Raw genomic sequence first — 25,387 nt, 5'->3', positions numbered from 1 at the left:
TACATAATACACTATACATATAGTTATATGGGTTATAGTATGTTATAAATAAATGTAGCTTCACGCTGCACTTCATATGTTTTTCCACTAGATGGCAGCACAGAGGCCTGTGTTGGAAAGCTTTGAGTAATGAAGCGTTTTCAATCCAAGCTTCAGAAAGCTTCATGTGATCATCAAGGAAGCAACCAGGAAATATCTGCTGTGTGTAAAAACAGCAACACAAGAATCCAGGATGAAGACAAGAAACTCAAAGCTCACACACAAAACAGGCGGAGCTAATTTTGTGACGAGTTTCTGTAAAAACACCACAGAAGTGAATCATCAAAGTTTCCATGTGAGCTGATGATGCTGCTGCAGAGTTTCTGTGAACCTCCTGTGACCCCGCCTCCTCATACAGAGACATCTTATTGGCTTTATTCATTCTGCTCAGCACAGACGTGCTGCACCCTGGATCCCAACAAGAGCTCCAGTTGGATCCAGTTTGATCCAGTTTCTGCAGTAAATCTAATGACGGGCGTCTGTCTCTCCTTAAGCTTTTCTGCCCACAAGGAGAGCTCTGCCTCCTGCCGCTCACGGGTCGTGTCATTCTGTCAGGCATGTCGTGTGTGGAGGTGAGGAAGACATGACCCAAACGCTGGACTCACGGTGCAGGATAATGGTGTTAATGGTGTTTTATTGTAGGTAGGCTGGATGAACAGAACATGAACTGAAATGACTGACTGGGTGACTGAACTGAACATACATGCGGAGAGACAACATCAACATCAATGACACAACAAAGAACTGGAGGAAACTGAGGACTTAAATACACAGACTGATGCGGATGATAATGAGAGACCGGTGAGTACACAGCTGAACATAATCTGGCTAACGACATGAGAGACGAGCTGCTACGGGAAAAACAGGAAGTGAGAACAACATTGATGTGGCAAAATAAACTGAACATGAACAAACTGAAATCACTGGGTCAATGACCCAGCAACCCTGACAGTTGCATTGCTGGCTGATCCCAAAAGGTTGATTCTGCTCATCTGGACGTTTTCAGTGGGAGAAACATTTGGTCACTGATCCAGGTGACTTCTTCAGTCTTAGCTGACTGCAGGTTTCCAACCTTATAAACAGCACATTTGCACAATGATTGAAACTAGCAGCAGTGGTACCTGATATATATTATAGTAATAAAATACATAGACATATATAATACATACTAATGATGAAGGAACTGAGCTCACAGTCCATTTTTCATTTAGTGAACTTCTCAGTTTATTTTGGGGGGCTCAGAAATGCTCACTCTGTTTGTACATCACTTATTGTCAGCAATAGACTCATTCTGCTTTGTGGAAATAAACATGTGACATTATTTCCTGTGTTTTTGATGCAGCGTTTTATCAAACTAGAGCTGCATGATAAACAATGAAACGGCTTCTAAAAGTTTGACGTCAAAGAATAGAATGAATAGAATAGAATGCCTTTATTGTCACTATACAGTTGTACAATGAGATACAGAGCATCTCTGTCACCAAATTCCAGCATATTCTTCACCAGGACCCTTTGTGATATTTTTCATGTTTCATACAAACTAAAGTGATACACAACATACGCAGTGCTAAACACAGATATTTACATGTTTCTAAGAGTTTGATAACGAAGCTGTTACCAACATCCTGCACCATGTTCTTGTTCTTGTTCAAAATGGGAAAAACACAAGACTAGTTTCAAATAATCAGCGTCTGCTGTTTATTAGATAAGCCGCATGCATTATGATCCCTCAGTACAATACAATCATTTTCTGCTTGAACTGCATTCAAAACAATTGAGCCAATATTTTCAGCTTATATGGCTGAAACATTTTGAAATGATGAGCTTCCAACAATGAGTAAAAGATGTGGAGAGTTTGGAAACATCCCATTAAGAAAGAGAAATCAAACATTTGGATTCATTTTAATGAGCTCAGACTTGTTGAAAATGCAGAGGAGCTGGTTGTGAACTGAGCTTCAGAGAAAAACAACATATTGATATTCACTCTGAAACTTTGAGTGTAAAAAGACAGAAAAACAACATGTGGATCCTGTAATAATGGGAGCTTCCATCTTTAAAGGACTGAAGAGGAAGAAGTTTACAAGGAATCATTTAGAACAGTTTCAAACATCAACTGATTGAATCCATGAATCTGAAAACGTGTTTCTGAGTGAAAGAGACAGACATGTACAGACTGAACTATCTGTTCAACAGTGAGAGTGTTTCTCTAACAGGAGACACTCTTTAAACTAGGGCTGCTCGATTATGGCAAAAATGATAATCACGATTATTTTCACTGACATTGAGATCTCGATTATTTGACGATATTTATTTAACAATAACAATGTGTTGAATAATGACTTTAAAGATTGTCAAAAAATAATATAAAATAGTGTGCAAATACTGATAACAGTGCAAATGTTTGCAATATAAGAAATAAATGAAAAATGTAAACATCTGTGTTTAGTGAACTTTGCAGTGTTGCTCTGTGGTGCAGCTACGACACTGTAGCAAAGTTTACACACTGTGTCTACTTGATCCACGTCTGACCCCTCAAACCCATAATGTTTCCACACCACTGAAGTTTTTTTTACCTTTCTTTTCAACCAGCAGCAGTCACTCTCCTCTCCAAATAACTTCTGCTTAGCTTTCCGAGCTTCCCTCGGGTCCTCTTAATCAGCGGTCCCCAACCCCCGGGCCTCGGACCGGTACCGGTCTGTGAATCGTTTGGTACCGGGCCGTGAGAGTTGAAGCTCAGGTGTGAAATGTATAGTTTTCAGGGTTTTTATCGCTTTTCAGCGTTATTTTGTTATCATTTTTATCATTTACTCGGTTTTCCATCTTTTTTTCGGTACCAGTACTAGTTTTATTTTGTTGTATTTATCCACGACACCTTAAAGGCCGGTCTATGACAATATCGTCGGGCATAAACCGGTCCGTGGCGCAAAAAAGGTTGGAGACCGCTGCTCTTAATTGTTGTGACGCGTGTTCGAAATGCAGAGAGGTGTGCTCGATTTGCCACACGAAGCAGCGCGAGAGTAAAGCACGAGGGAGGGGCTAATAATCGGCTCGGTCATTTTTAATGATCGTTGAAAGCCCAGATCGTAATCGAGATTAAAATTCGATTAATTGAGCAGCCCTACTTTAAACTCAGCTCAGCACAGGGACACTGAGGAACCAAGATACCTGAATCTAAACCCAGGATAAAGAGTTTCAGTGAATGTGGTGCTGAAGGTGTGAATATGAATCAGATTGTCAGAGGAGACTCTGTAGAAGGACAGAGTGCCGGCAGGAACGTCCACATACACCGCTACTCTGTTAGAGACGGAGGAGGAGGAGGAGATGGATGTTCCTCTGTTATTGTGCCAGACAGAATGAGGACCATCATCGTAGCAGATCAGGCTCCAGGACTGATCATTGTAACCAAACCAACAATCTTTACTGTCTCCTTTCCTTCTGATTCTTCTGTAACTCACTGACATATAAACCCCTCCTTTCCACTCGACCTCCCAGTAACAGCGACCAGTCAGACCATTTTTACACAGCAGCTGAGGCCAGTAATCAAATCTGTCTGGATGATCAGGAAATGACTGAACCTCCTCCACATGTGCCACCTTCCTGTTGTTGTCAGACAGTTGGAGTTTTGTGTGTACTGTGTTTGCGTCGACTGTGAGTTGACAGGAATCTGATGGAGAGAACAAACACAATCCAGCTGCAGTTATTGATCATCTGTTCATTGATTGACTCCTGACATCAGAGATGTAAATGAGTGATGTGACAGTTTGAAGATGGTTGAATGTGTGCTGCTTTGTTTTCATGAATCACATTAAAAACCCACTTACATTTCCTCAGACCTGGTCTCAACCACTGGACTCCAGCAGGCTCCACCCTGAAAGGAGGGGGGGGGGGGGGTGTCAGACCAGCACAGTCTCTTTCAGCATACACAACTGGACATTACATGGCTCTCATATACATACTGTTAGACACTGATAAAGGAACAGTGCAACATTTTCACGAATACACTTATGAGGAAAACATTGAGACAACAGTTTATCCTGCCCCGGATAGGGTTACCGAGGCCCACAGCCAGAAGAGGGGACATGGGCCCATCCTCCTGCAGGCCCACCACCCGCATGAGGTGCAGTAGGGGTCGGGTGCATTGTGTGCCGGGAGACAGCCAGGAGCAGATGCCCTGGCGGACCGATTCCCGGCTACCAAGACTGGCAATTGGGACATGGAATGTCACCTCTCTCGTGGGGAATGAGCCTGAGTTAGTGCATGAGGTTGAGAGGTACCGGCTAGATATAGTCGGGTTCACCTCTACGCATGGCTTGGGCTCTGGAACCAGTCTCCTGGAGAGGGGGTGGACTCTGTCTCAGTATGGCGGGCTGGGGTGGGTATGCTACTATCCCCTCGGCTTGCTGCCTGTACATTTGTTCTCTGCGCCTTAGGTTCAGGGAACAAGTCCTGATTGTCATCTGCACTTATGCGCCGAGTTGCAGTTCAGAGTACCCAGCCTTCTTGGAGTCCCTGGGTGGGGTGCTAGAAGGTGCTCCACCTGAAGACTCTGTTTTCCTACTGGGAGATTTCAATGCTCACGTGAGTAATGACAGCGAGACCTGGAGGGGCGTGATTGGGAGGAACGGCCTCCCTGATCTGAACCCAAGTGGTGTTTTCTTATTGGACTTCTGTGCAAATCACAATTTGGCCATAGCAAACTCCTTGTTCGAACATAAAAGTGTCCATAAGTGCATGTGGCACCAGGACCCTCTAGGCCACCGGTCGATGATCGATTTTGTAATCGTATCACCAGACCTGCGACCATATGTTCTGGACACTCAGGTAAAGAGAGGGCCTGAGCTGGGGAGGACGCTGGACAGACCCAGTGCGCCTAAAAATGTAGTGAGGGTGTGCTGGGAACGCCTCGCAGAGGCCCCAGTCGTGAAATCTTCAACACACACCTCCGGCAGAGCTTCAACAGCATCCAGAGGGAGACTGGGGACATTGAGTCCTAATGGACCATGTTCAGCATCTCCATTGCCAAAGCTGCAGCATTGAGTTGCAGCCGCAAGGTGGTTGGTGCCTGTCGTGGTGGTATTCCCCAAACCAAATGGTGGACACAAGAGGTGAAGGGAGCCACAAAAGGCTGAAGAAGGAATCCTGTCAGGCTTGGTTAACCTGTGGGACTTTGGAGGCAGCTGACAGGTACCGACAGTCAAAGTGGATTGTGGCTGAGGCAGTGGCTGAAGCAAAAATTTGGGTGTGGGAGCAGTTCGGAGAGGCCATGGAAAAAGACTTTTGGACTGCCTCAAAGAGATTCTGGTAAACTGTCAGGCGTCTACCAGTATTGTGGATAGTGTTGGTGGAGCGCTGCTGACTTCGACTGAGAAAATAGTCGGACGGTGGAAGGAATACTTGGACGACCTCCTTAATCCCACTGACACGTCTTCCAAGGAGGGAGCAGAGTCTGGGGATGAGGGGGATGACCCGCCAATTTACCGGGGCGAAGTCACTGAGGCAGTTAAACAACTCCTTGGTGGCAGAGCCCCTGGTGTGGATGATGTCCTCCCCGAGTTCATGAAGGCTCGGGATGTTGTAGGGCTGTCCTGGTTGACACGCCTCTACAATGTTGCGTGGAGATCAGGGGCAGTACCCCTGAACTGGCAGACCAGGGTGGTGGTCCCCATTTTTAAAAAGGGGGACTGGAGGGTGTGTTCCAACTACATTGGGAATCACACTCCTCAGCCTCCCTGTGAAAGTCTATACAAGGGTGCTGGAAAGGAGAGTTCGTCCGCTAGTCGAACCTCGGATACAGGAGGAACAATGCGGTTTTCGTCCTGGTTGTGGAACACTGGACCAGCTCTTTATCCTCTCAAGGATACTTGAGGGGGCATGGGAGTTTGCCCAACCAGTCTACATGTGTTTTGTGGACTTGGAGAAGGCATTCGACCATGTCCCTCGGGGTGTCCTGTGGGAGCTGCTATGGGAGTATGGGGTGTCTTGCTATTTGATCCCTATACAACCATTAAGAGCTCGGTTTACATTGCCCACAATAATTCGGACTTGTTCCCTGTGGGGGATAGGCTCCGCCAGAGCTGCCCTTTGTCACCAATTCTGTTCTTAATTTTTATGAACAGGATTTCTAGGCGCAGCCAAGTGGCGGAGGTCTTTCACGTAGGTGGTCTAAGAATCTCATCTCTGCTTTTTGTGGATGATGTGGTTCTGTTGGCTTCATCGGTTGATGGCCTCCAGCTCACTCTGGAACGGTTCACAGCCGTGTGTGAAGCAGTGGGACTGAGGATCAGCACCTCGAAATCCGAGGCCACAGTTCTCAGCCAGAAAGGGATGGAGTGCCCACTCTGGGTCGGGGACGAGTTCCTACCCCAAATGGAGGAGTTTAAGTATCTCGGGGTCTTGTTTGTGAGTAATGGGAGAAGGGAGCTGGAGATCGACAGACGGATTGATGCTGCAGCCGCTGCACCAGTCCGTCGTGGTGAAGAGAGAGATGAGCGCAAAAGTGAAGCTCTCAATTTACCTGTCTGATCTACGTCCCTACCCTCACCTATGGTCACATGCTGTGGGTAGTGACCAAAAGAACAAGATCACAGATACAAGCAGTGGAAATGAGCTTCCTCCGAACAGTGGCTGGTCTCTCCCTTAGAGATAGGAGAGGGTAGGGAAGTTCAGCCATCTGGGAGGGGCTCAGAGTAGAGCTGCTTCTCCTCCACATTGAAAGGAGCCAGCTGAAGTGGTTTAGGCATCTGACAAGGATGCATCCTGGGCGCTTCCTGGGTAAGGTGTTCTGGGCATGTTCCGGAACACCTCACCCAGTGACTTTGAGGACTGGTGCCAGCAGAACTACCTCCAGATCAACACAAGAAAAACCAAGGAGCTGGTGGTAGACTTCCACAACCAAAAACATCCTCTACTTCAACCACTAAACATCCAAGGTATAGACATTTTGAGGCTGTGATACCTTGGTGTACATCTGAACAATAAACTTGACTGGACTCACAATTTAAAAACCCTCTACAGAAGAGGGGAGATCAGGCTGTACCTGCTGTGGAGACTGAGGTCTTTCGGAGTGAAGGGCCCACTCCTGAAGACCTATGACTCTGTGGTGGCCTCAGCCATCTTTTACGGTGTGGTCTGCTAGGGCGGCAGCATCTCTGCTGGTGACAGGAAGAGACTGAACAGCCTGATCCAGAGGGCCAGCTCTGTTCTAGGATGCCCTCTAGACCCAGTAGAGGTGGTGAGTAAGAATGGAGAAAGGAGAATGGTGGCTAAGATGTCATCCCTGTTGGACAACATAGCCCACCCCATACATGGGACCCTGACAGAACAGAGCAGTGCTACCCAAGATGTGGGACAGAGATGGCCGCTACCTTTACAGGGAAAGACTCAGCTGAACATTTCTATCTATTTCACACCTTGGCTCATGTGATGAGGCACATAATTAATAATGGGTCAACGACCCTTTTTAGGGATAACCAAATTTTAAATAAAATTAAATACCTAAGTTTCTCCAAAATTTTATTTTAGAACTGAAGAAGCTTCTCATATGAAATGTCTGCAAGAAAAAGCCCAGTTGCTCTTTTCAAGCTCCTTAGATTGTCTGTAATGAGCAAGCACTTCCCTTCATTTGTGACATCTGCATGAAACAATCAGGAACTGAATGTAGGACACAGCAGATGTTTTCAACTTTTCCTCCTCTATCAGACATTCTCTCCATACCTGAGAGTGTCTAGTCTCCAATGTGGATCCTTCAGTCCAGCCAACAAACTCTGGACTGAGTCACCTGGATGATTGTAGCTCAGGTCCAGCTCTCTAAGATGGGAGGGGTTGGAGCGCAAAGCTGAAGCCAGAGAAGTACAGCCTTCCTCTGTGATCAGACAGCCTGATAGACTATAGCAAAAACACACACAAAAAAACCAATACATTTGTTAAAACTTCAGTAAAGGCTTATTTTCAATTATTTTTATGGATAAAATACCCATTCAAATTCAAATTTTATTTGTCACAAACAAATGAATGATAGTCAAATGCCAAGTCCACAAGATACATGTAGACTTGTTGGATAAATTCCATGCACCCTCAAACACCTGAAGAAAACTTTGTGAGATTTCTTGTTTTATTTGTTTAAGAAGAAATAGACAATTTCATCAAATTCTGATATGTAATATTGTAATATATATATATATATTTTTTATAGGCCAAGGAAAACCAGTCATAACAGAGAATTTACACAGTTAGTAGGTAGTGTGCAATTTAGACATTTTTTGTTTGTTTGTTTGGTGTGTGTGTCAGAACAGTTGGACAATGATGGAATGTCACACACACTGCTGTTACGGCTGCCGTCGTGGGCTGGGATTATGACATGTAAATGTGAGTGTGCAGGTGCGCCTCCAGGAGTGGTGGATCCCGAAGATGGTACACCAGGAGTATAAGACGGCGCGGTTGAGGACGGCAATCATCCATCCTCGGTTTTACCCCAACCAGCTGGGGCTGCGACATGCCCTGTGTTGCTCTGCAAGTCATGAGGAAGTTCGAGTGGATCGCCTTTTCAGTTGGGTACAGTTTTCTCATGTTTAGTTAGTCAGGGAGGTAAGTGATTGTTGTTTAGTTATGTTTTTGGGGGCTACGTAAGCAATCGCTCCTCTGAGTTAGCTTCTCTTATTGTTGTTTGCCGTTCGAGAAGCCAAGCAGGAATTCCTCCGTGTCAGCCCAGCTGATCTTGTTTTTGGACACACGGTACGCAGGCCGTTGCAATTACTTAAAGAGAAATTATTGTCCGAATCGCATCGGGTGGAGGATAATGTGTTGGATTATGTGTGTGCTTTTAAGGAACGTCTCTCTCGTGCAGTTGGCCCGCGACCACTTGAGGCGAGCCCAGGGCAGTATGAAAGCACGTTTTGACAAGAAATCCGTGGTTCGGAATTTTGCCCCGGGGGAGAAGGTGCTGGTTTTGCTTCCAGTGACTGTGTCTAGCATTCGAGCTCAATTTTCTGGTCCTTATGAGGTGGATCGGAAAATAAGTGATACTAACTATGTCATTAAAACGCCTGATCGGAAGCGAAAGTTGCAAGTGTGTCATGTTAATATGCTCAAATGTTATGTGTCCAAAGATGTGGTGATGTAATTTGCTCTGGGCACCACAGAGTACCACCCACAAGACGATGGTTTGATGGAAAAAAGTGGCTGTATACTGGGGGCTCGGAGATTGGAATTGCGAGATGTTGGCCACTTTGGAGTCCTCCCGCTCTCATTTGCCACCCCCTGCTCATAGGGATGTCCTTGCGTTAGTGAAAGCTCATCAACCTTTGTTTTCTGACTACCGTAGGCAAACATCTGTCCTGTGTCACGACATCACGGTGGAAACTGACAGGCCGATAAAACAGCACGCTTATCGTGTAAACACCACAAAGCGGAGCTTGATGCAGTAGGAAGTTGAATATCTCATTGAGCATGGCCTTGCTATTTCCAGTCATGACGCGTGGAGCTCGCCTTGTATTCTGGTAGCGATAGCGGACAATATTTCCAGAAAGTGAATGCGGTTACCAAACCAGACTCGTTTACGCTCCCGCGGATGGAAGATTGCCTCGATCGTGTTGGTTCTGCTCAGTATGTTACAAAGCTGGACCTATTAAAGGGGTACTGGCAGGTTCCATTAACACCTAGGGCTTTGGAGATCTCTGCGTTTGTAACGCCCGATCACTTCCTCCAATATACAGTGATGCCTTTCGGGCTACGTAATGTGCCCGCAACGTTTCAACGCCTTATGCGGCAGGTGCTGTGTGGAGTGTCTAAGTGCGAGGCATACTTGGACGACGTGGTTGTCTATTTTACCTTGTGGCCTGAACATCTCGCAACACTTTCTGAGGTGTTTGGGCGGTTCAACGATGCCTCCCTCACGCTCAACCTTTCTAAATGTGAGTTCGGGAAGGCTACTATTACCTATTTGGGCAAGCAAGTGGGACAAGGGCAGATATGGCCCGTGACTGAAAAAGTTCAGGCCGTTGAGGACTTTCCAGTGTCACAAACTCGGCACACGTTGCGTCGCTTTCTGGGCATGGTTCTATCGGGGGTTCTGTAAAAACTTTTGTTTTGATTCAGGGGAGCACATTTTTTCCCTTGTAGTTTTGGCATTGGCTACGGTTCACGGTAGCCTGTGTTACTGTTCTTATAAATAAAAAAAAAATAAAAAAAACACCAGGTAACCAGATAACATATCGTCTCTGTCTTCTGTCGGAGGGATGTTAAAATGTTATATAGTTTCGTCTGGCTTGATTGCAAATGGTGTTCTATGACTTTTGATGGTTATAACCCTTTATACTTTTTTATATATGAAATTTCTGCACAAATTTTGGTCCTATTGAAATGAATATGAAACTACAGTCCATCTAGTGGTATGAATGGCAAACTACAGTCATGGTGCGTTTGGCTTCCTCTAGTGAAAGAAAGGTAAACTATACTCAATAGCAGTACATTTTTGCTCTAGTTAATATTAGCGGCTAAAGTTTTAAATGATTTCTTAAACATGTTGGTGATTTAATGCTAAAAAATAAAAATAAAAAACATTGTTTTTAAGTGTTTTTTGTGAGATTTTAGGTTGTGTTAAGGCAGTACGTCAAAATGAAAAAAACAAAGAAACTGCCAATTTAAACGTGAGGTTGTGTTGAATAGAATGCCAACAAACGAGACATTTTCTTTTAATATAAAAGAATAGAAAGGTCACATTACAGTTAGTGAAAAATAGCCAGTTACACTTTTGATTTCTGAAGGGTAAATGACTGCTTGACTGTCTGAGTTCTAACCTGAGAGTTTCCAGTGTACAATATGGACTCTCCAGTCCTGCAGACAGAAGTTTCGCTCCCAAATCTCGCAGATCATTGTTACTCAGGTCCAGCTCCATCAGACTAGAGGACGGGGAGGTCAGAATTGAGGACAGAGCCGCACAGCTTCTCTCTGAGAGGTTGCAGCCACTTAGTCTGAAACAATTATTATTGAAAATAGTTTTATTGTTTCATGTAGACAAGAGAAATACACTTCATACAGGGAGTGCAGAATCATTAGGCAAATGAGTATTTTGTCCACATCATCCTCTTCATGCATGTTGTCTTACTCCAAGCTGTATAGGCTCGAAAGCCTACTACCAATTAAGCATATTAGGTGATGTGCATCTCTGTAATGAGAAGGGGTGTGGTCTAATGACATCAACACCCTATATCAGGTGTGCATAATTATTAGGCAACGTCCTTTCCTTTGGCAAAATGGGTCAAAAGAAGGACTTGACAGGCTCAGAAAAGTCAAAAATAGTGAGATATCTTGCAGAGGGATGCAGCAGTCTCAAAATCGCAAAGCTTCTGAAGCGTGATCATCGAACAATCAAGCGTTTCATTCAAAATAGTCAACAGGGTCGCAAGAAGCGTGTGGAAAAACCAAGGCGCAAAATAACTGCCCATGAACTGAGAAAAGTCAAGCGTGCAGCTGCCAAGATGCCACTTGCCACCAGTTTGGCCATATTTCAGAGCTGCAACATCACTGGAGTGCCCAAGAGCACAAGGTGTGCAATACTCAGAGACTGAATGTCAGAAATGTATATTTGTGAATGTGGAGATGTTATATTGGTTTCACTGGTAAAAATAAATCATTGAAATGGGTATATATTTGTTTTTTGTTAAGTTGCCTAATAATTCTGCACAGTAATAGTCACCTGCACACACAGATATCCCCCTAAAATAGCTAAAACTAAAAACAAACTAAAAACTACTTCCAAAAACATTCAGCTTTGATATTAATGAGTTTTTTGGGTTCATCGAGAACATGGTTGTTGTTCAATAATAAAATTATTCCTCAAAAATACAACTTGCCTAATAATTCTGCACTCCCTGTATCATTTTGTTACAAAAGTCTTTAAAATGAGTACATATTTACTTACAGAGCTTTGTTGGCGATGTTGACCACTGGCAGCAGCCTCAGAAAAGCCTCCTCTGAAGCAGAGTATTTCTTCAGGTCAAACACATCCAGATCTTTTTCTGATGACAGTAAGATGAAGACCAGAGCTGACCACTGAGCAGGAGACAGTTTGTCTGTGGAGAGACTTCCTGAACTCAGGGACTGTTGGATCTCCTCCACTAGAGAACGATCATTCAGTTCATTCAGACAGTGGAACAGACTGATACTTTGCTCTACAGACAGACTGTCATTGATCTTCTTCTTAATGTACTGGACAGTTTCCTGATTGTTCTGTGAACTATTTCCTGTCTTTGTCAGCAAACCTTGTAGGAGAGTCTGATTGGTCTGCAGTGAAAGACCAAGGAGGAAGCGGACGAGCAAGTCCAGGTGTCCACTTGGACTCCGTAAGGCCTTGTCCACAGAACTCTGGTAGAAGTGTGTCTCTGCAGATTCTCTTGTTTCACGTGTCTGGGAGGTTGTTTGCTGTTCTTCCAGCAGATTGACTCCAGAGTTGATGAAGGTCAGATGGACATGAAGAGCAGCCAGAAACTCCTGCACACTTAGATGGATGAAGGAGAACAGTCTTTTCTGGTACAGTCCACTCTCCTCTTTAAAGATCTGTGTGAACACTCCTGAGTACACTGAGGCTGCTCTGATATCGATGCCACACTCTGTCAGGTCTGATTCATAGAAGATCAGGTTTCCTTTCTGCAGCTGTTCAAAAGCCAGTTTTCCCAGAGACTCAATCATCTTCCTGCTCTCTGGACTCCAGTGTGGATCTGTCTCAGCTCCTCCATCATATTTGATCTTCTTCACTTTGGCCTGAACCACGAGGAAGTGGATGTACATCTCAGTCACGGTCTTGGGCAGCTGTCCTCCCTCTCTGGTTTCCAGCTCATCCTCCAGAACTGTAGCAGTGATCCAGCAGAAGACTGGGATGTGGCACATGATGTGGAGGCTTCGTGATGTCTTAATGTGGGAGATGATCCTGCTTGCCTCCTTCTTATCTCTGAATCTCTTCCTGAAGTACTCCTCTTTCTGTGGGTCAGCAAACCCTCTGATTTCTGTCACCATACCAACACACTCTGGAGGGATCTGATTGGCTGCTGCAGGTCGTGTGGTTATCCAGACGCGAGCGGAGGGAAGCAGCTTGCCCCTGATGAGGTTTATCAGCAGCACATCTACTGAGGTGGACTTTCTAGGGTCAGTTATAATTGTAGTTTTGTGGAAGTCCAGAGGAAGTCGACACTCATCCAGACCATCAAAGATGAACACAACCTGGAAGTCTTCAAAGCTGCAGATTTCTGCTTCTTTGGTTTCAGTAAAGAAGCGATGAACAAGTCCCACCAAGCTGAACTTTTCCTCTTTCAGCACATTCAGCTCTCTGAAAGTGAATGGAAATATGAACTGGATGTCCTGGTTGGCTTTGTCTTCAGCCCAGTCCAGGCTGTATTTCTGTGTTAAGACTGTTTTCCCAATGCCAGCCACTCCCTTTGTCAGCACTGTTCTGATTGGTTCATCTCTTCCAGGTGAGCCTTTAAAGATGTCTTCTTGTCTGATTGTTGTTTCTGGTCTGTCTGGTTTCCTGAAGGCCATTTCAATCTGTCTGACCTCATGTTCATCATTGACCTCTGCAGTCCCTCCCTCTGTGATGTAGAGCTCTGTGTAGATGTGATTCAATAGGGTTGGGTTTCCTGCTTTAGCGATCCCCTCAAATACACACTGGAACTTCTTCTTCAGTGTAGATTTAAGTTTACACTCACTCCAATAGACGTCTCTATTAGAAGTTCCTAAAAGAAAGAATAATTCAATTCAATTTTATTTATATAGCGCCAAATCACAACAACATTCGCATCATTGTACAGCAGAATAGACAACAAATATCAGTCCAGAATTTTTATATTTATGTTTGACTATCACTTTAGGGTTAGACATTAGTAAACAACCTGTTCAACCAGCAGCTTAAATCTTTATAGAAATCCTCTTACTCTTGTGCAGAAGGTCAGCTAGCTCATCCTGCTTCATTCTCCTTAAAAAGTCCAATGTGATCTTCACAAATGCCTCTCTGCTGCTATTCCTCTGCTCCTCGTCCTCACCCACTTTCTCTTCAACCGTTCTCTGACCTTCCAAGTATTTCAGATAATCTGGACTGACAACTTTTTGAATCTTCTTCAGTTCATTCTTCACAAAAGTGATGATGTTGTCCTGCAGTAGCTGGAATAGAGTATTGTGTCAATTAATATGTTACATTACAACCTCAACTGGTGGTGAAGTGGAAGAAGAGAGGAACAATGAACAGAGGGAGACCAGGAACAACAGACAGAAATAGCCAGGAGATATGAAGGTGTTGTCATAATCATATTTCTGTTGCAGTCCACAGCATATTTTGATTCTGGAAACAGAGTGAATATTGCTACATCATGGTAATTGTAGTCAGTATGTTCAAGGGAGGTTGTTAAATTGGAATGTTTAAAAAAACAAGCAAAAAAATAAATCAAATTCTGAGATCAGATAACTCAACTTTGCATTGTTTAGAGTGGAATAAATGCTATAATAATATGATAAATAACTTTTTCTAAAGTTTTCCAATCATTTATCCAGCTTTCATAGTTTATTAGACACTACCATGACAGCCAAAAATTAAAGGACCTGTCTGTAGCAATATGTGTCAAGGTGGTCATGGGTATAGATAAAATTACAAACACATCTTTTTGACCAGCCCAGCTGCTAAAGCTCATTGTTTATTTGAAACAGTGTTTAGTTGTGCTTCTAACTTGTCTTATCTTGCAATTAATACTACGAAAAACTAATACTTGCAATATGTTTGAAGTATAAATAGCCATTCTTTTTGAGAAATTACTGAATAGAATAGATGTTGAACATGTACAGACCATAAATATGGAGTCCAGCTGTGTTTGATGCTGCTGGGTAGACTGACTTCTGGGAACCTCTGAGCTCTGCTGGTCCACTCTGTGGAGGAATCATGAAGAATTAGTTCAACACAGGAGAAAGTATAATTGTCAGAGGCCATAAGAAGATCATTTGTAACCTTCACTAAAGCTGTTTCTGTGCTGTGCTGAGCTCTGAAACCTGACTGAAACTCTTCAAATAAACCTCTGCAGATGATCTGTTAGCTGTTTGACAACTACTCTTTCAAGGATGTTTGACATGAAAGGAAGGTTGGAGATTGGCCTATAATTAGCTAAGACTGCTGGGTCTAGAGATGCTTTTTAAGTAAAGGTTTAACTACAGCCAGATTGAAGGCCTGTGGTACATAGCCGATTATTAGAGATAGGTTGATCATATTTAAGATTGAAGCATTAAGAGATTAGAGATTACTCTTATTTTTCATAAGTGCACAAATCGTACTCCAGAATAGATTATTTTTTGCTTGATTCTAAATTTATGTCTAAAGTTGTATGCTCAACTTATCATAACATATTGTTCTCGGATCACTCTCCAACCTCTTTAGTCCTGGACTTCTGTGGTACGAAACAACAGGGTTACTGGCGTTTTCACCCGTCACTCCTGTGTGAGACATCCTTTTGCCAATTTATGACAACTAAAATATCAGATTTCTTGGAAGCTAATGATAAACGTTTCTGATTCGATTTTATGGGAAACATTTAAAGTGGTAATGCGAGGAGAAATTATTTCTTTTGAATCTTCGTTAAAAAAAAAAGAACGCCGGAAACGCCTGTTCGAAATAGAAGCTGAATTAACACAGTTAGAACAGGACCACAAGGCCTCCTCTTGTCCCTCTTTTTTTCCAAGACATCATTAAAAGGAAGTTTGAGTATAACACAATTTTATCTAGTCAAGTAACAGATCAGCTATTTAGGATCAGACAGAAGCATTTTCAGTTTGGAGATAAGCCCCATAAGCTTCTTTCTCGGCAGCTAAGAGGCCTACAGGCCAGTAGGGCTATACACAAAATTTAATCAAGATCAGGCGAAATTTTAATTAGCCCTAAAGCTATTAATGAGCCATTTAGAGAATATTATGAAGAGCTCTATATGTCGAAATCATGGGGCAATATTACTGATTGGTTAGGGAAGCTGGATCTCCCGAAAATGAATGACGTTGCACGAGAGGCTTTAAACTCAGATATTACTATTGAAGAAGTTTCGAAAGCTATTAAGTAATTCCCCAATGGAAAGTCCCGAGGCCCAGATGGGTTTGGCATTGAACTGTATAAAAAATACTCTGAAAAGCTGGCCCCGCTTTTATTGAGAATGTTTAAGCATTCTTTCCATACTCAAAGATTTCCCCGTACGCTATATGAAGCTAATATTTCTTTGTTATTGAAAGAAGGAAAGGATGAAACAGAATGTCCCTCTTATCGACCTATTGCTTTGTTGAATTTGGATATGAAAATTTTCACTAAAATTTTGGCAAACAGATTAAATGGACATGTTGGATGAATTATCCATCCGGATCAAACTGGGTTTGTCCCCCAGAGGTTTTTCTTCTTTAATGTTCAAATGTTGATGAACACTATGTATCATAGGCACTAGGGAGCTTCCAAGATCGCAGTACTGAGCTTAGATGCTGAAAAGGCGTTTGACCAGGTCGAGTGGGCCTATATGCTTCGGTACTGGAGAAGTTTGGTTTAGGCGAACAGTTTATATCATGGGTTGATATGATATATAGACATCCCTCTTCTTCCATTCTTATTAACCAAGATAGATCAGCGCCTTTTCTTTTTTTACACCACGGGACACGACAAGGCTGCCCTTTGAGCCCTTTGCTCTTCGCAATTTCTATTGAACCTCTTGCAGTAGCCATTAGGAATGAGCCCTCTATTGACCCTGTCCGATTGGGGAATATCAAGCACTACATTTCTTTATATGCGGATGATGTTGTTTTGTTCTTGTCAAATCCTGAGCAATCTGTTCCTGTACTTTTAGATGTGGTGAGGTCGTTTGGGGAAATCTCAGGTTATACAATTAATTGGCAGAAGAGTGAGTTTGTGGCTTTAACTGCAATTTTGAAAGTTTTGCCTTTTAAAATTACAGACAGATTGAAATACTTGGGTGTTATTTTGCCTAAGGTTCCTAAATCGATGTTTAAGTTGAATTATCTTAAACAAGTTGAAAAATTGAAAAAGGACATTGAGAAATGGAGGGCTCTACCTATTCCCATGGTAGGTCGCATTAACGTAATTAAAATGGTTTCCCTTCCTAAATTTCTATATTTATTTTTAAATTTACCTATTTTTTTGAATAAGCAATTTTTTAAAGTGATCGACTCAGTAGTATTACCATTTGTTTGGGGCTTTAAAACTCACAGGATATCAAAAGTTCATCTATGTACTGTAAGTCTAAACTTAAGGGTGGATTTGCTCTGCCACTGTTTCAGTTTTATTATTGGGCTGCAAATGCTAGAACTCTTGCTTACTGGCAGGAAGGGTACAAAAAGGTCATGTCTGCCGATACCGCACCTTGGGTGGTCATAGAGAGTGGTGGGGTTGAGAATAGTTCCCTCCCTGCTCTTCTTTTTTCATCCTCTAATCCACGAACCAAGGTCAATAATTTTATAGTTTCGAACTGCGTTAAAATCTTTAGTCAGAACAAAAAAGGTTGTGCTCTACCAGATACTTCGATCCATACTCCAATATATTGTAATCATGCATTTCCACCCTCATGTTTAGACGCCTCTTTTGAGGTCTGGACACAGAAAGGTATTATTACTGTCAAAGACTTATTTATTGACAGGCAGTTTGCATCATTTACCCAGTTGCAGAACAAGTTCTCTCTCCCCGCATCACATTTCTTTCATTATTTACAGATAAGAAACTATGTTCGTCAGAGTATTCTTAATTTTCCATCTCTTCCAGAAGAGGGGTAAATTTTTACACTCTTCTGAGCTCCCCGGATTCTAAAAAGTTGGTTTCTGGTTTTGTGAAAGCTTTTTCTGAGTATTTAAATTTTGAATCTGACTTTTTGAAGATGGCATGGGAGGAGGAGCTTGGTTTGCAAATAGGAGATGAGGTGTGGGAGAGGAGTCTGTGTAGGATCCATTCTTGCTCTATAAATGTAAGGCATCAGTTAATTCAATTCAAAGTGCTTCACAGACTTCATTATTCAAAAACTAAACTGCACAGGATTTGTGATATATGATCGTTGTAAACTTGGAGAAGGCTCTCTCACTCATTTATTTTGGACTTGTCCCAAATTGCTTAACTATTGGTTGGACATTTTAAAATATTTTTCTGGTATTTATAATTGCACATTAGAGCCGGACCCAATAATTGCATTGTTTGGAACTTCCTCTTCCCTTTTACACCTCAGCCCTGCTGCACAAACTGCAGTTTTGTTCGGAATGGTAATTGCTAAGAAAAATATCTTGACTCTCTGGAAGTCGGATATTGTACCTCAATTCAAAATGTGGCAAACAGAACTGAGTGCTCTACTACATATGGAGAGAATTAGGTACACATTAGCGGACAAACTTAGTAATTTCTTTGATGTGTGGCAGCCATTTTTAGACCATGTATTAAAGCAAAGTCCTGTTTGATCAATCACCAATAACTCGGCCTACCACCTTAGTGTTTTATTTCTGTTTATTGCCAGTTGAAGTAATTTTGAATAATTTACAATAGTAATTTTACTAGTAATACTACTTCAACTGATGTTGAAGTAGTATTTTTGTCGTTGCAGTGTAATATTTTGTCTTATTTGTGTGTTTTAGCCCTTGTTGTTATGTTGTCTGTTTTTTGTTTTTTTTGTGTCTTTCTTTTTTCCTTATATCAAAACATCTCAATAAACATACTTACAAAAAAAGATTGAAGCATTAATTAATGGCAGGACTTCTTTGAGCAGTTTTGTAGGAATGGGGTCTAAAAGACACGTTGATGGTTTGGAGGAAGTAATTATTGAAGTTAACTCAGAAAGATCAATTGGAGAAAAAGAGTCTAACTTAACATCAATGGTACTAAGAGTAGCTGTAGATAATATTACATCTGTGGGATGATTATTGGTAATTTTTTCTCTAATGATAAAAATTTTATTTGTGAAGAAGTTCATGAAGTCATTACTGGTTAACGTTAAAGGGATGGTTGGCTCAAAAGAGCTCTGACTGTTTGTCAGCCTGGCTACAGAGCTGAAGAGAAACCTGGGGTTGTTCTTATTTTCTTCAATCAGTGATGAATAGTAAGATGTTCTGGCTTTGCGGAGGGCTTTCTTATAAAGCAGCAAACTATTTCTCCAGGCTAAATGATGATCCTCTCGATTTGTGACACGCCATTTCCTCTCCAGATTACGAGTCATCTGCTTTAGGGTACGTGTTTGAGAATTATACCACGGAGTCAGGTACTTCTGATTAGAGACCTTAGTTTTCACAGGAGCTACAGTATCCAGTGTTAAACATAGAGAGGAGGCAAAGTTATTAACAAGATAATCGACCTCTGTTGGGGTAGCGTTCGGGTAGCTGCTCTGCTCTGTGTTGGTACAGGGCATTGAAGATGATAACAGTGGGTGGATTATATTCTTAAACTTAGTTACAGCCCTTTCAGAAAGACATCTACTTTGATAAAGTCTACTCTCCACCGCTGTGTAATCGATTATTGTAAAAGTAAATGTTATCAGGAAATGATCAGACAGGAGAGGGTTTTCAGGAAACACTGTTAAATGTTCAGGTTCGATGCCATATGTTAAAACAAGATCTAGAGTGTGATTAAAGTGGTGGGTGGGTTCTTTTACATTTTGAGATACTTCAATTGAGTCTAATGAAAAAATTATATGCCATGTTGAGGCTGTCATTTTTAGCATCTACATGGATGTTAAAATCACCCACAATAATTACTTTATCTGAGCTGAGCACTAAATCAGATAAAAGGTCTGAGAAATCAGACAGAAACTCTGTGTAAGGTTTATACATAGGCTGGTGTGAAAAATTGCTGCCACACCGCCCCCTCGGCCTGTGATTTGAGGTTTCCAGTTCCAGGTCACTGTTCGTGTGGTCGAATGGCCGGTCAGCTGAGCAGTTTTGCATTCTTTTCTAACTTTAATGCTCTTTCCATTGTTGTTTTTCGCCGTCTACTCTGTACATTTCGTATTCTTTCCTTTTTCTCATTTTTGTGGACTTGTTTCTGACACTTCGACATGACCCCAAGGCTCACCTACACCAGAGAGTCCCTCATTCAGCTGCAGCTGCAGCTGCAGCCCAGGCTCCGGCATTTCCGCTCTGCTCCTACAGACTATTTTCGCGAGGAAATACTCTTGGACACAGAAATCAAAAAACTCACAAAAACAAGGTAACCAGGAGGGGATTAAAGAAGAAGGGGTGAGAGCCAGACTCAAGAGGGAGACACACAAACAACGAGCACTCCTGTCCATTAACCTAATGTGTGTTCTCTCTGCAACAAGCTGGACGAGCTGCAAGCCTGCGTCAACCACTTGCATGAGTGATGACGACAGCACGCTGCACATTGATGGCTTTTCACTACCTCTTCATCTGGACGGAGACCATGAACGCACCATAAGCAACATGGCGGCGGCATGTCTGCATGTAAACAGCAGCTGGTGCTCTACAGTCATTGTGAGGGAGAAGCTGTGCACTACAGACATCAAGCTTCTGGCTGTTTCCCTGTTCCCAACTCTGGATAGTCATATTTTGGAGGGGGGGGGGTTAATAAATTTGTCCATATTTCTAGAAACGAGAGCTGCTCCATCCAAAGGATGGGATGAATGACATCTCTCTTAAAAAGACCAGGTTTCCTCCAGAAAGTCTCCCAATTATCTAAGAAGCCCACATCGTTTTTTGGACACAACTCAGACAGCCAGCAGTTTAAGAAGAAAATGTGGCTAAACATGTCACTCCTGGTCTGATTTTGGAGGGGACCAAAGAAAACTACAGAGTCCGACATAGTTACACACGATTCAATATTGATTTTAGTGACCTCCGATTGGCGTAACCGGGTGTCATTACTGCCGACGTGAATTATAATTTTACTGAATTTACGTTTACAGTTTGCCAGCAGTTTTAAATTTCCTTCAATGTCGCCTGCTCTGGCCCCTGGAAGATAATTGACTATGGTTGCCGGTGTCTCTAGCTTCACATGTCTGAGAACAGAATCACCAATTACCAGAGTTTGAGCCCCGGCGGGTGTGTCGCCGAGTGGGGAAAAACAGTTAGACACATGAACGGGTTGGTGGTGTACCTGGGGCTTCTGTTTAGGACTATGCTTCCTCCTCACCGTGACCCAGCCGCCCTCTTTCCCCAGCTGCTTGGGGTCTGCCGGGGAACAGGTAGCGGGGCCTACGCCATCTTCGGCTGCACAGGGGCCTGCTACAGGGGCCTGGCTAGCTACGGGTGTATCGGGGGGGAACCAAGTCTCCAATTCAGTAATCCTGGCCTCCAGAGCTGCAAATATGCTACATTTGTTACAAGTATCATTACTGCTAAAGGAGGCCGAGGAGTAACTAAACATCTGACACAATGAGCAAGAAAGTGCAGGAGGAACTGGTGAAGAAGCCGTGGTGCTAACGAGTCGGCTACGAGCTAAGCTAAGCTAATGAAACAGTAGAGACACAGTGAGTGAATACTTTGGCTGTAAATTATTTGCCAAGTCCGTTAACTATTGCACCTCCTCTCTATATGCTGACGAGACCCACCACAGTCGTGTCATCGGAAAACTTGATGATGTAGTTTGAACCGTGCATTGCTGCACAGTTGTGAGTCAGCTGAGTGAACGGCAGTGGGCTGAGCTGAGCCCTTAGGGGCTCCATTGCTCAGTGTGGTGGTGTTGGAAATGCTGTTACCGATCTGGACTGTCTGAGGCCTCTCCATCAGAAAGTCTAGGATCCAGTTACGGTAGGTGTTCAGACCCAGCAGGCTCAGTTTTCCAATCAGGTGCTGAGGAACGACTGTGTTGAATGCTGAACTGAAGTTTATGAACAGCATTCACACATGTGTCCTTATTGTCCAAGTGGCTGAGAGCAAAATGTAGGGTGGTGGCAATGGCCTCGTCTGTTGACCAGTTTGGGCAATAGGCAAACTGCAATGAGTCCAAGATGGTGGTAGCAGGGCCTTAATATACCTCATAATGAACCACTCGATGCACTTGACCATGATGGGTGTGTGTGCAACAGAAACACCTCCTAGAACATCCATTCTGTACATTCTGATTGCTGTGTTTTTTGAAACAGTCCAACACACACCGCTTCACATATGAACATAGAAATGTGTGTGAAAAAGAGCTGAGCTGACATTAAACATGATGGAGATTTATTCACAAACACTGAGTCACAGCAACATTTACACACACATTACCTCTCTGCAGGAGGACACGTGCCTGATTTAAAATTAATGATTTTATTTCACTGGTGTTTCTTCACAAAGCAAATATTTCATTCTGTTGTGGCATTTTATTTCCAGGAATTCATGCAGTATTAAAATTTGTAATGTGAAGGTTCCTCAGCCGGATCCCAAACAACTACATTAACCACTTTGGAGAAGACCAAATTTTTTTTTAATATGTTTTACTTCTGGTTTGCTTAAGGCGATTTTCAGTTGTTTAGAACCCAAAGGCTTGTTTTTAAGAGACAGTTTAAAGGGGATTGAGGGAATGACGTGTTTGCACTGCAGTTTATATCCAACAACATCAAGCAGTTAAATCAAAGAGTTCACAGCTCACCTCACTGCAGCAGACAGAGGCTGGACTTTAAAATCAATAATGTCAGCTTTAGACCGGTCACTCTTTAAGGAGACAGAGCTGGGTCCAGGTTCATGTTTGCATTTAGTTCCCCGTTGGTTCCTGTGAATAATGATGGAGCAGTGAAGTGTTTGCACTACAGTTTATGTCCAACAACATCAAGCAGTTAAATCAAAGAGTTCATGTTACTAACAGCTCACCTCTCTGCAGCAGACACAGGCTGGACTTTAAAATCAATAATGTCAGCTTTAGACCGGTCACTCTTTAAGGAGACAGAGCTGGGTCCAGGTTCATGTTTGCATTTAGTTCCTCGTTTATTCCTGTGAATAATGATGGAGCAGTGATGTGAGTGCTGAGCTGTGACATGGAGAAGAGTCATGGACAGTTAGAGATGGTCATCTCACCTCTGAGCTTTGGTCTGGCTCTCATGTTCCCCACACAGAGTGCTTTTAGAGGGAGGGGCTCCCTCCTCTCTGTCCTCACACTGATCCATGCTGCTGAAGTCACATCAGCTCACACACACTTTCTACCTGCAGAGGAAACACAAATCATTCATGTGCACATCAACTGAAATCCTCCTTTCCATCATGTGTGCCGGGGGGGGGGGGGGGGGGGTGTCTCTGTGCCCTGAGTGCTCACCTCCTCCTTTTTCCTTTTATATGAAAGAACTTTCTCGTGGGAAATTCAGACCTACCAGCTTTAGTGGCTGCATATACTGATGTCTGAAAGTGTTTTAAATTATCCTTAAAGTCTGGCCTTTCCACTGAGTTTGGTTCTATAAACAGAATCTATGATCATCTCCTCCACCTGATGCTGTGGAGATTCAGAGAAATAAATCTAGCATAAGAAAAGAGACGATAGAAAAAAGAAACTGATCTTATCTTTTGTTATTGGATTTCTCTGTTTGGGAAATATTCCACTCATTCCACTTAACCTGGGTAGTGAATTCAATCAGGGCTTTTTTTTTATCAAGTCCTAGAGACACTAACATGAAAACATGTTGAGCAGCTCTCTGACATGAAGAACACGCTTTAGCGTCTTTTGAATTTTTGTGTGTTGGATGTTGATGGTGTGTGAGCAAACTTTTAACAGTTATTTCAGTTAACTTAAGTCAGAAATGATGTTAGCCTTCATATAGATGTGATCTCCCTTTGGACCTCAAAGCTGAGCCTCACATGTTTTTGGTCCTGGGATTTTGATACAGCAAAGCAAAACTGTCAGAGTTTAAATACTCATGCTTGAAGATGAGGAATCATATGCAGACATTAGATACAGAAGGACTTATAATGTGGAGGGAGCTGCTTATTGGGGTTAAACCCAAGAAAAAAGAACACAAGCAGCTCCCTCCTCTATGTGACATCATACTCATGAGGAGGGAAACAAGCTTTTTTTATGATGTTGGGTGCTTTAGCCAAGGATACTTCATAAAAGTTCAAACAAACAAAACTAGTAACCCCATGCAGCACAGCTGACCTTTGTGAAGTATCAACAATAACAACATGCTATTTAACAGAGAATTTATTTAATTTATTATATAATTAATAATTATTTATTTAATAAAGACTAACATACATCAGTAGTTTATTTGATTTGCACCCTAATTCACTGATCTGATTTATGTTATGTAAATAGAAATGTCCCACGTCCTGTTATAACGCTAAAGACAAACTGCTAAAGAAGGAAACAAAGCAAACTTAGAGTTTCTTCACACACCAACTACAGGCTCCACGCCACACCCGGACACTAAACACGGACACACAGGTGAGCTGCTTCCTGGAAGGAGGCGGGTTTAAACCTGAAGCTCAGCTCAGGAGGGTTGGAGCGGAGCCAACAGTTGATGTCTCCACTTTCTTCTTCTTCTTTTTTGAAGAACAAGTTGAATCTATACCTAACACACATGTAAACAAAACATTCGTTTATGATGTCCGCTCTCCGTCTGCTGCTGTCCCTGCGAATAAAAAGTCCCGGAGCTCTCCGGTCGAGCTCAGGCAACATTCAGCGTGTTTTATCTGATCACACACACTTAGAGAAAATGGCGGACACATTCGACCTCGTTGAAAAACGTTACACACTGACTTTAATGGAGAGACCGGAAATACAAACACAGTTTGTTGTGTGAAGAAATCCAACATGAGCTGAACAAACAGTAAAGTTCCTAAAGACAAACTGTTAAAGAAGGAAACAAAGCAAACTTACAGTTTCTTCACACCAACAACAAGCTCCACTCCACGAAGCTCAGGAAAGTGAAAGTAAACTTTGAGCAGGACGGAAACACCCAGAGAGGCGTTTGAGGACACTCACGAGCATCGAAACACTGTGTGCTGCGTTCAGGTGCACCTCAGAAACTCCCATATTGTTGGCAGGTCGTGATTTATTTCTGCCGGTTTTCCTGTTTGAAACACAAACATCCGTCATCACTTTGTTGTTCTTCTTCCTGCAGCGTTTGAATATTTCAGCACTGAACTGATGTTTGTTCAAAGCTCATTTCAACCTGTTGAAGTCATGAATGAAAGTGCAGACTGAGAGTGGATCACATGATGTTTGAGGTGTGTCATGTGACATGTTCAGTATTGTCACACATGTCGAGATTGTCCCTGATATCATAGCTGCTCAAACACTGATGATTATATTTGAAGCATTATTACTGATGGCAGCAAAGTTTGAATGGAGCTCTCTGTCTGTGCTGATTTGTCGCCCTCTGGAGGTCAAAGCACAAACTGCATGATGTCACTGTAACAACCACAGTGACAGGAAGTG

General features: G+C 42.8%; 1 protein-coding gene across 4 annotated transcripts; it reads right to left on the bottom strand.

Moving 5' to 3' along the window:
• Positions 1–673: 673 nt before the first annotated feature.
• Positions 674–24,891, bottom strand: LOC147333530 (NLR family CARD domain-containing protein 3-like). 4 transcript variants are annotated; one of them, XM_086286333.1, is made up of 12 exons: positions 24,827–24,863; positions 24,426–24,518; positions 23,035–23,160; positions 22,831–22,950; positions 22,613–22,732; positions 14,865–14,943; positions 13,962–14,187; positions 11,957–13,763; positions 10,833–11,006; positions 7,753–7,923; positions 3,861–3,907; positions 674–3,703 (listed from the first exon to the last, which is right to left on the bottom strand). In XM_086286333.1, the coding sequence occupies exons 3-12, from the start codon at positions 23,121–23,123 to the stop codon at positions 3,174–3,176; spliced, it is 3,363 nt and encodes a 1,120-aa protein (XP_086142459.1). In that variant the 5' UTR covers positions 23,124–23,160; positions 24,426–24,518; positions 24,827–24,863; the 3' UTR covers positions 674–3,173. The 4 variants fall into 4 exon arrangements, with proteins under 4 accessions (XP_086142459.1, XP_086142457.1, XP_086142458.1 ...); XM_086286331.1 differs by lacking the exon at positions 24,426–24,518 and having other exon boundaries at positions 24,827–24,891; XM_086286332.1 differs by lacking the exon at positions 24,827–24,863 and having other exon boundaries at positions 24,344–24,652.
• Positions 24,892–25,387: the final 496 nt, after the last annotated feature.

Source organism: Aulonocara sp. 'chitande type north' Nkhata Bay, linkage group LG3 (genome assembly GCF_057382095.1).
Source record: "Aulonocara sp. 'chitande type north' Nkhata Bay isolate Kocher_YH1m ecotype deep benthic linkage group LG3, A_spYH_male_GT1.1, whole genome shotgun sequence".
NCBI lineage: Eukaryota > Metazoa > Chordata > Actinopteri > Cichliformes > Cichlidae > Aulonocara > Aulonocara sp. 'chitande type north' Nkhata Bay.
The sequence above is the reverse complement of the archived record's forward strand: the minus strand, read 5'-3'. Positions and strand labels throughout refer to the sequence as shown.

What these genes read in the sequence shown, in the direction of transcription:
- LOC147333530 (XM_086286331.1), bottom strand. Translation starts at nt 23,123, where the DNA reads ATGGATCAGTGTGAGGACAGAGAGGAGGGAGCCCCTCCCTCTAAAAGC. An exon ending in AGCCAGACCAAAGCTCAGAG is followed by an intron (nt 22,951 to 23,034) that starts GTGAGATGACCA and finishes CATTATTCACAG; the next exon opens with GAATAAACGAGGAACTAAAT. An exon ending in AGCTGGACTCCATATTTATG is followed by an intron (nt 14,188 to 14,864) that starts GTCTGTACATGT and finishes ACTCTATTCCAG; the next exon opens with CTACTGCAGGACAACATCAT.